The sequence below is a fragment of the Mandrillus leucophaeus genome, unplaced genomic scaffold (genome assembly GCF_000951045.1).
Source record: "Mandrillus leucophaeus isolate KB7577 unplaced genomic scaffold, Mleu.le_1.0 Scaffold359, whole genome shotgun sequence".
Taxonomy (NCBI): Eukaryota; Metazoa; Chordata; class Mammalia; order Primates; family Cercopithecidae; genus Mandrillus; species Mandrillus leucophaeus.
In genome coordinates this window covers 1,148,182-1,158,539 of record NW_012103798.1, presented here as the reverse complement: position 1 = coordinate 1,158,539, position 10,358 = coordinate 1,148,182, and the positions used below count along the sequence as shown (strand labels likewise).

The 10,358-nt window shown below is 43.7% G+C and overlaps 1 protein-coding gene across 1 annotated transcript in view; it reads left to right on the top strand.

The window, feature by feature from the left end:
• The window catches only part of DACT1 (dishevelled-binding antagonist of beta-catenin 1), a 10,732-nt gene extending 913 nt beyond the window's left edge, over positions 1-9,819 (top strand). The window contains exons 2-5 of the mRNA XM_011989607.1: positions 4-94; positions 2,280-2,412; positions 3,155-3,310; positions 6,875-9,819. Of these exons, the coding sequence (XP_011844997.1) occupies positions 4-94; positions 2,280-2,412; positions 3,155-3,310; positions 6,875-8,643 (2,149 nt within the window). The 3' untranslated portion in view covers positions 8,644-9,819. The remainder of the gene's footprint in view (positions 1-3; positions 95-2,279; positions 2,413-3,154; positions 3,311-6,874) is intronic.
• The last annotated feature ends 539 nt before the right edge of the window (positions 9,820-10,358 follow it).

The window sequence follows — 10,358 nt, the reverse complement described above, 5'->3', positions numbered from 1 at the left end:
CCGCGCCGGGGAGCTACTGGGGGAGGCGGCGCAGCGCAGCCGCCTGGAAGAGAAGTTCTTGGAGGAGAACATCTTGCTACTACGAAAGCAATTGGTAGGTCATGCCCAAAGGTGGAGCACGGCTGTCCCTGCCCCGGGGCTGGAGGTCGGGCAGGTGACCTGGGGCGGACGCGAGGTTAACTCTGGCTGGGGAGATGCTCGCTGTTATGGGACGCCCCCGGGACGCCCCCGCCCGCCCCATACCTCCCTGATCTCGTTTCTGAGTGCCTGCGGCGCGTGGGTTGCCGACGCCCACGCGTTTCAGGCGTGTGCCCGCTTTGTGTCTGGCGACCTCGCGCGGATTGCGGGAAGGGGGTGGCCGCTCTTCCCTCCTCCTCTGCCTTCGGGATTCTTGGAGTCGCCTAGTTCTGACCTTCGGTCTCCTTAGTTAGATGAGTATATGCCCCCTCCCCAGAGGTTTGCAAACTCCCACTTAAAATACGATTTTATTTGGAGGTTTTCTTGGCTTCATCTCCTCCCGCCGAGAGGGGCCAAAAGCCAAGGAGGGGGTTTGTGGCGTGCTTAACTGTCCAAGGCCGAGTTTTACGATTACACTGGAGCGCCTGTAGGGAGCCGTGCCTCTCCGAGAGCTCTCCCCAGCATGCCAGCTTTCACCCAGGCTGGTGCTTAATTTCAAATAGAAGCCCTTTGTATAAGGCAGCTCAAACTAGATGGAAATGATGGAAATTTGGCTGGAGACTGTGTCCCCTCCTCTCATATTTTATACGTTCTGCCAGCTGTGATTGGTGGTGGAGGTGGGAGAAAAGAGAACCTGCTCTCGGGGAGCATTTATCTTACTGGATTTGTCTCAGTCATTCTATGCAGTCTTCATTAGTGGGGAAGGAAAAGAACTTTGTAGCTTAATGTATTGATGAACGGCTTTTGACCCCGCCTCAGAATAATGGCGGCAGCTTTGTTTTCATTGACCTTAAAATGTAGTTTTGGAAACAGCAAACGCCCTTACCTGACCAAGTGATGCTATCCAAACTAGACACATGCCGGGTAGTGGCCCTCCCACAACAAAGTGGTGATGCTGTGCGGTTGTCATATGTTTTCCTCTATTATCTCTTTTCAGATCATTTCTTTTCTCTCTCTGTGTGTGTTTTTTTTAAGCACCCAAATGCTTTTACTTGATAGGTTCATTTTTCCTGAAGAAATTAGTTGTAGCAAACAAACATATGGTTTATGTCTCCAAGCTTTTTAAGTCAAAAGACAAGAGGCATAGATATTCATATGCATGTGTGTTGTAAGGATGTACACTGTGGTTTGTGTAATATCTCTGTTTTGGTATTTTACTGTGCTGCTTTGGTCACAGACCTGATTCCTGTGTAACACTGATTTGAGCCAGTTCTCACTGGTTATGGCTGGTGACTTTTACATTTTATTGTCTTGTGCAATTGCATCTTTTTGTCTGCACGAATCTCAGGATTGTAATTGTGCATTCCTATTGTCCGCTTGAGGGGAGCAAAGCCGTATGTCAAGAGAATTCCAGTCCAGTCAGTGTTTATGGTACTATTTTCATTTGTAGACTTGGCATTCATGATTTGAACCAGATGCTTTTTGAGTTCTCCCGTTTTTCCAGCAATAGGAAGCACTAGGTGGCAGTGTGAGTTAGCACAATCCATCTGTCACCTTTGGAAACCCAGAGGCGTTCAAATCTCGATGGGCCTTCCCATGAGGGTTTTGGATTCTGCCAGCTCACATTATACTTGGCACTGGCTATTAGTATTAGTTTCTCACTTTCAAAGGCCCTAAGACTGATTAAACCCCACACAGCAACTAGTAGAAAACAAAACTCTGCAGGCCAAGACATTTGGCCAGAAAATCTCACCTAAGATTATAACGTATTATAGGAAATCTGTTACTCTCACTTCAAATTAAAGAGTCTACTGTGAAGTATTGTTTTTTAAAAGACTGGTTATACACCAGATGATTTAAAGTCTCAGTCCGTTTTTCTTGTCCCTACCTATAAAAAGTCAGTTTGCATATATTAGTTGAAACTAAAGCCTTGTTTTTATGAAGAAACTTTATATCACCACAAAATGTGAGAAAGTGGAATTAAACATAGGACATATTCTTGAATTCTCGAAGTCTTTTTTTACTTCAGGTCATCCAGTAAAATTTTGGTTTTCTAAGTTTTAGTGAACTCTTCAGATGGGTAATTTGAATCCTTAGACTTGACTTTCTGGTTCTTACGTCACCCCTGTATATTCATGTTTCCTTTGTTTCTTCCTAATCAGAATTGTTTGAGGCGAAGAGATGCTGGTTTGTTGAATCAGTTGCAAGAGCTTGACAAGCAGATAAGTGACCTGAGACTGGATGTAGAAAAGACATCTGAAGAGCACCTGGAGACAGACAGTCGGCCTAGCTCAGGTGAGTGAGTGAGCACAAGGACAGAATTCTGCACTCTTGAGTTATATCTCAGCCCCTTGTGGTTAACATTCCCAGACCTGCAAATGGCAATGGAGTTTGTTTCCAGTGCACAGAGAGAGGATAAAAAATAAAATAAAAAAAAAAGCAGCCTGCCATTCAGTTTCATTGGAATAAGAGGGAAATAAACTCAGACAACAAAATTTTTAGTAATGAGATCGATGTGACTGGAGTCCCCCCGAGTTTAAAAATAAAAGCTATTCAAATTTCTGCAAGAGCTGCCCTCCTTTGAAACTTGAGTAAGTCAGAACTGGGCTAGAAAATTAGTCACACTTCAACTTCCTGAGACCACTTCAAAAGTTTTTTTTTTTTTTCTTTTAAACCATTGGCTCCTTAAATAGATTTTTCTCTTATTATTTTTCTGAAACAATCATGATAAAGATGAGGCTTGACAGATCTAAGTTTCTTTCCTTGGACATCTTCAAAGGCGGGGTCAAGGAGTAAGGTCAGTTTGAGGGTGAGAGTAACTCTGAAATGTACCCCTGGTTATGGCTCTGCCTTTTCCTAAGGATTGTTTGAAATAAGACCATAAGATTAGGACACTAAAGTCCAATGAACCAAAATTGGCCAAAAAACAAACAAACAAAAATCTCCTTTCCCTAAATGATTATTCATTTTCCTTTTAAGCATGAATATGCATTATTCCTTGACATGATCTTAATTCCAATGGTGTTTTTATTTGTAGGGTTTTATGAGCTGAGTGATGGGGCTTCAGGATCCCTTTCCAATTCCTCTAACTCGGTGTTCAGTGAGTGTTTATCCAGTTGTCATTCCAGCACCTGCTTTTGCAGCCCCTTGGAGGCGACCTTGACTCTCTCAGATGGTTGCCCCAAATCTGCAGGTAAGAATTTTTAGCACTGATAGAAATTTTTTAATTGGAAGGCGTCAAGGGCCCTTAAAAGGTTATTTGGCTCTAGCACCTTTCACTGGTAGAAAAATAAAGGTTCATCAATTTGCAGCATTTAGTGCCATACTTACAGCTAGAACTCATAGTTTCATTTAGGTGAGTATCTAGAACTATTCCAGTACCCTTTGGGTGCTACTTGGTTATATATTCTGTTGGCAGCAAGACAGTTTATCTCTAGAAATCCTGTCCCAATATTGTAGGTATTGAGCTCTGTTTCCGAGCCTTTGCTGTTAGGTTAACTTGTCTGTATTTTCTTTCATTCTGGAACTGTTTTCTTCTTTTAATTATTTAAAGCTAAAACTCAGCCGGGTACAGTGGCTCACACCTGTAATCCCAGCACTTTGGGAGGCTAAGGCGGTTGGATCACCTGAGGTCAGGAGTTCAAGACCAGCCTGGGTTGGCCTGGCACAGTGGCTCACCCCTATAATCCTAGCATTTTGGGAGGCCGAGGTGGGTGGATCACTTGAGATCAGGAGTTCAAGACCAGCCTGGCCAACATGGTAAAACCCCATCTCCACTAAAAATACAAAAATTAGCCAGGCATGGCGGCACACGCCTATAGTCCCAGCTACTTGGGAGGCTGAGGGAGGAGAATTGCTTGAACCCAGGAGGTGGAGGTTGCAGTGAGCCAAGATCGTGCCACTGCACTCCAGCCTGGGCGACAGAGAGAGACTCAGGCTCAAAAAAAAAAAAAAAAAACAAAAAACAAAACCAGCCTGTGCAACATGGTGAAACACCTTCTCTACTAAAAATACAAAAATCAGCTGGGTGTGGCAGCATGTGCCTGTAATCCCAGCTACTTGAGAGGCTGAGGCAGTAGAATCGCTTGAACCCTGGAGGCGGAGGTTGCAGTGAGCCGAGATCTTGCCATTGCACTCCAACCTGGGCAACAGAGTGAGGCACCATCTCAATCAATCAATCTAACACTCACATTAAGTTAAATATGTCCACCAGCCTGGCCAAAAACTGGTTGGCACTTCAGGGTGCAGTGGCCCCTTCATGTTCTCCAGAATATTCTGCATGATGGCAGCTTGTTTTTCTTTTAGTAAGTGGGTGCCCACATGCCATTATTCCTTATTTTGGGATATCTTTGCAATGACCCCCAGAAGGAATCATGCTATTATACTAGAAGAGTTTCTGCATTTCCAGTATGTGTCGCACACTGTGCTGGATGCTCTGTATACATTTATCTCCACTGAATCCTCCCAGTAGTTCTGCACAGTACAGGTCTTGTTAGCTCCATTTTATGTATTAAAAAAATGAGGCCTAGTAAGGTTAGATATGTTATTTAAGGCTCTATAGATAGTGAGTGGCAGAGGCAGAAGTTAAGCTCAGGCCTAACTGCCAGGTCCATGGTTTTCCATCATCCCAAGGGAATTCAGAAATTGTTGTTTTCAAACTTCTTGTCTAACAGAAGAGGAATTTTGGCTTATAAGCCATTTGTCAGAGGTTCTCCATCTGCTGAATGGCAGGGTTGCTGCTGGAACTCAAGACTTCTTCCTTAGTCCTGTTATATTGTGAATTCTTGTAAGAGAAAATATGAAGATTAGAATTGCTCTGGGTGCTGGCACAAGTCATCACTCTCCCGGTTTGTCTGTGTTCTCCACTTGGGAATAGGCCTGAATTTTTGAGTCCGGGCAAGGCAGACAACACTGAGCAGCTGAGGGAGCTAATTGGCTGGTGTCTTCGTATCTGTGTGTTGTCAGCAGCAATCATTTGGGGAAGCACAGAACTGTGTTATCTAGAGGGTCTGGGCCTCAAGTTCATTGGTAATTACTCCCCTTCATTCCACAGATCTGGTTTCAGAGGGAAACTTTATAAACCCATTAAAGGCACTTTGGTTTAGGTTTTCCTTCAAGACAGACCCGTGCTCTTCCAAATGCCACATCCTCACATAATTGAGACAGTTGCACAAGGCCTTGGGGGCTGGGATATCTGTTTTGTTCAACTCTAAAGAGGGAAAAGGGATGAATAGTGAAGCGTTTGTCAGTGTGGCTTTAAGTAAGGCAGAGATAGGGCTTAGGTTGCTGGGGGAGGAAGGATAGGGAAGGATGTTAGCTAGATGTTTCCTTTTAGAAAAAGCTCTTTATTGAGGGGAGGGTCATGTGGGTGGGGACACGGCACTTTTGTTTTATTATATTTTCTTTACATATCATCTCTAGGTCTAGACTATTTTTTCCCTCAGACTGCTAATTATCATTGAAGTTCATGGAGCTTTCTCAACATAGAATCAGGCACATGTAGATTCTCAGTATTTGAATGAATAAATATAATGGAGGACAAATTATTACTGATAAACTCAATTTTAATTTTCTCTGATAACTGAAGGTCATTAAAAGGATTTGTTATTTATAATATTCGCCAACTTAAGAGATCAAAATCATTTAAGACAGCAAGCTTGATTTTGTTGTACTTTGGCATCTACATTTTCAAGATAGGGGAAATTTATCCATTAATATTACCACTCAATCTTTTAAAATCTTAAATCAAGAATTCTTTATCATATTAAAAAAAAAGTTTTAAATTGAAATTTGTTTTTAGAGAGATGGGGTCTCACTATGTTGTCCAGGCTGGTCTTGGACTCCTGGGCCTAAGCGATCCTCTGGACTCAGCCTTCCAGAGTCAGGATTGCAGGCATAAGCCATCATACCTGGCCCCTGTTTTATTTTTTTAGCATCACTATTGAAAATATAAGGCAATTATTATTTAAATCTGATGTTTTTACTGAAGTTTGATTGGTTTCCATCACCTTTCAATTGACAGTTATATTTGAATGAATGTCATTAAGAATTAGGTTTTAAAAAACACAAAATGAGGAGAAAGCCTACTGAATGTACAGTTTATCCTAAAGAAAGCCATAGAACACAGAGGGGAGAGCAGCCTAGAGAAACCGTGATTCAAAACATTTTATTTTTCCTAGTTGTAAATGCAGTACAGTTATGATTGAAAATTCGGAAAACAGAAAATAAAGTAAATATCACTTGTTTCTCATCATACTGAAATACTACTACTAGAATCTTGGTGTGCTTCATCTCAAGATGTTTTTTCTTTGCATACATGTGATCATAGTAAAATAATCATATTCTAGTATTATATCATTATTTTCACTAAACTTCAAAGTGTTTTCCCTCTATGATGCAGCAGTTTGAAAACATTCTTAATGGCTGAGTATTTTTCCTTCAGAGGATTTATTATCTGCTGTCAAAACATTTGTTAAATATTTCCCCCTCATCCAGTAGCAGTAATTACATGTCAAATGGTAGGGCAGCGTTTTTTAATCCTTGGCATGCTCTCTCTACCCATGGATTTTTCATAAAAATTGGCCGAAGAGTCAAGCTGGTGCTGACCAATTCATTTCTTCAGAGTGTACCTTTAAATGTTTTTCTGATCTCATAGGATTGTTGGAATATAAAGAAGGCCACTGTGAAGACCAGGCCTCAGGGGCAGTTTGCCGTTCCCTCTCCACACCACAATTTAATTCCCTTGATGTCATTGCAGATGTGAATCCCAAGTACCAGTGTGATCTGGTGTCCAAAAACGGGAATGATGTGTATCGGTATCCCAGTCCACTTCATGCTGTGGCTGTGCAGAGTCCAATGTTTCTCCTTTGTCTGACGGGCAACCCTCTGAGGGAAGAGGACAGGCTTGGAAACCATGCCAATGACATTTGCGGTGGATCTGAGCTAAATGCCGTCAAAACAGACAGTTCTTTACCGTCCCCAAGCAGTCTATGGTCTGCTTCCCATCCTTCATCCAGCAAGAAAATGGATGGCTACATTCTGAGCCTCGTCCAGAAAAAAACACACCCTGTAAGGACCAACAAACCAAGAACCAGCGTGAACGCTGACCCCACGAAAGGGCTTCTGAGGAACGGGAGCGTTTGTATCAGAGCCCCGGGCGGTGTCTCGCAGGGCAACAGTGTGAACCTTAAGAATTCGAAACAGGCATGTCTGCCCTCTAGCGGGATACCTTCTCTGGACAATGGGACATTCTCCCCACCGAAGCCCTGGTCAAAAGAATCAAAGGCCGAACAAGCCGAAAGCAAGAGGTTGCCCCTGCCAGAGGGCTGCCCCTCAGGCGCTGCCTCCGACCTTCAGAGTAAGCACCTGCCGAAAACGGCCAAGCCAGCCTCCCAAGAACATGCTCGGTGTCCCGCCATCGGGACAGGGGAGTCCCCTAAAGAAAACGCTCAGCTCTCAGGGGCTTCGCCAAAGGAGAGTCCCGGCATAGGCACTGCCCCGCCGCAGGAGAACAAAGTTGTCCAGCCTCTGAAAAAGATGTCACAGAAAAACAGCCTGCAGGGCGTCACCCCGGCCACTCCTCCCCTGCTGTCTCCAGCTTTCCCGGTGGAAGAGAGGCCTGCCTTGGATTTCAAGAGCGAGGGCTCTTCTTCCCAAAGCCTGGAGGAAGCGCACCTGGTCAAGGCCCAGTTCATCCCGGGGCAGCAGCCCAGTGTCAGGCTCCACCGGGGCCACAGGAACGTGGGCGTCGCGAAGAGCTCTAGCCTGAAGCACCGCGGCCCAGCCCTCCAGGGGCTGGAGAACGGCTTGCCCACCGTCAGGGAGAAAACGCGGGCCGGCAGCAAAAAGTGTCGCTTCCCGGATGACTTGGATACAAATAAGAAACTCAAGAAAGCCTCCTCCAAGGGGAGGAAGAGCGGGGGCGGGCCCGAGGCTGGTCTTCCTGGTAGGCCCGCGGGCGGGGGCCACAGGGCGGGCAGCAGGGCGCACGGCCACGGACGGGAGGCGGTAGTGGCCAAACCTAAGCACAAGCGAACTGACTACCGGCGGTGGAAGTCCTCGGCCGAGATTTCGTATGAAGAGGCCCTGCGGAGGGCCCGGCGGGGTCGCCGGGAGAATGTGGGGCTGTACCCCGCGCCGGTGCAGCTGCCCTACGCCAGTCCCTACGCCTATGTAGCTAGCGACTCCGAATACTCGGCGGAGTGCGAGTCCCTGTTCCACTCCACCGTGGTGGACACCAGTGAGGATGAGCAGAGCAATTACACCACCAACTGCTTCGGGGACAGCGAGTCGAGTGTGAGCGAGGGTGAGTTCGTGGGGGAGAGCACAACCACCAGCGACTCTGAAGAAAGCGGTGGCTTGATTTGGTCCCAGTTTGTCCAAACTCTCCCCATTCAAACGGTAACGGCGCCAGACCTTCACAACCACCACGCAAAAACCTTTGTCAAAATTAAGGCCTCACATAACCTCAAGAAGAAGATCCTCCGCTTTCGGTCTGGCTCTTTGAAACTGATGACGACGGTTTGAGTGACGTCATTGGTGTAGAAAGTGTCTTTTTTTTTTTCTAGTTGCCAAAATAAAAAAGGTGGTGGTTTCATTTTTGTATAATACTTTAATGGAATGCTTTTTTAAAAAGATAAAACCAAGGTAAATTATTGTTTCATCTTCACATACGGACGCTAGTGCCTTTAATGGAAGGTTAAGAATGTTTTGCTAGTTAGAAGTAAATATTGAGGTTTTAATGGTGATAGTGAGTTTTGTGGTACCAGCTGTTTTTTATTTTAATCTTTCTGAGCATCCGGCAAGGTACAGGTTTCGATGTTCAAGTTCTATTGGGATAAGACCATTTGATCCCAAGGTCAGGTGGATGGAATTTTTGGATTTATATTTGCTTCTTGAGTTTTCAGGGCAGTGTCTCCATGAGGCTTTTCCTGTTGAGGGGCACCACATACAATAGTGTGAAGTAGGTACGAGGGGCAGTTATTGTATTCTATAGTTTTTTATGTAGTCTACATTTCTCAGATGTATGCCCATTCGGCTTTATTCTCAGAACTGTTTTTTTTACTAGACTCATGACTTGGAGGCCAGACCTTAAATCCAGAGATGGCAGCCTGGATAGGGACCTTAAAAGGATTCACAAAAACTTTTGCCACACTTGGTGCCTAGGCCCTGTTCCTAATAACCCCTTCTAGGGCCGTTTATCCAACATTTTGATGCCTTCTTTTCCCTCCCTAATTTGTAGCCAATCTAACCTTTCATTCCTTGGAGGATTTACTTTTGGGATAAAATTTTGGTCCTTGGGCACAGAGACATTCACTATTTATGAAGTAACCCTTGGGCATGACTCCAATCCCAGAATTGCTCACTGAGCGCTATGCCACCTAAGCATTGACCTGAACATATTAGTGCAATCCAGTCCAGATTGGACCGCTGATCCTACGTGGAAGGGCTGTTTTTTAAGAAAAAATTTTTGGTAAACAGTATTGTGTAAAATTGCTTTTTGTATACCAATATATGCATGTTTTGTGCATGAGTAGTACTTGTGTTGATATTCCTGTTGATGTTAAATTACTATATAATATAAACAGTATGTGTTTTTATATATCATTGTGTAAATTTAATATAACACATATGCAGTAATAAACGATTTGTTTTACTGCTGTTAAGTTTGTTATTTCGGTATAAAACCAGATGTTTACACCTATAAATCTTGTGCTGGTTATTGGTGTTATTTGTGAGATTTATATTAGACCTATTCTAGCATTAGAATATGCGCAATATAGACAGGTTTTAGTATTAGAATGGACGATGAGCAAGCAAATGAAGGAAAGCAGACAACTTCTAGTTAAGGTACTTTAAAATTTAGGATACATTTTATAGGTGCCATCTAAGGAAAATATTTCTGAAAATAATCCCCTCTCCCAACTTTTCATTACAAAAAAATCTCAAACATGGAAAAGTTGAAAGGATAGTATAATAAACAACTCTATGCCACCTAGATTTCAACAGTTGTCAACATTTTGCCATGCTTGCTGTAACTGTATTTATGTATTAGGTTTAACTATATTACTGATTTTTCAGATCAAAGACAGATACTATCATAGCAATCCTCCCCTCTCCCCCACACTGATAAAATATTTTAAAGTAAATTTCAGGTATCATGATATTTTATCTCTAAAAAGCATACATTACCCAAGAACAAGGAGATTCTCCTGTATACCTACAATATGATCGCACTTAAG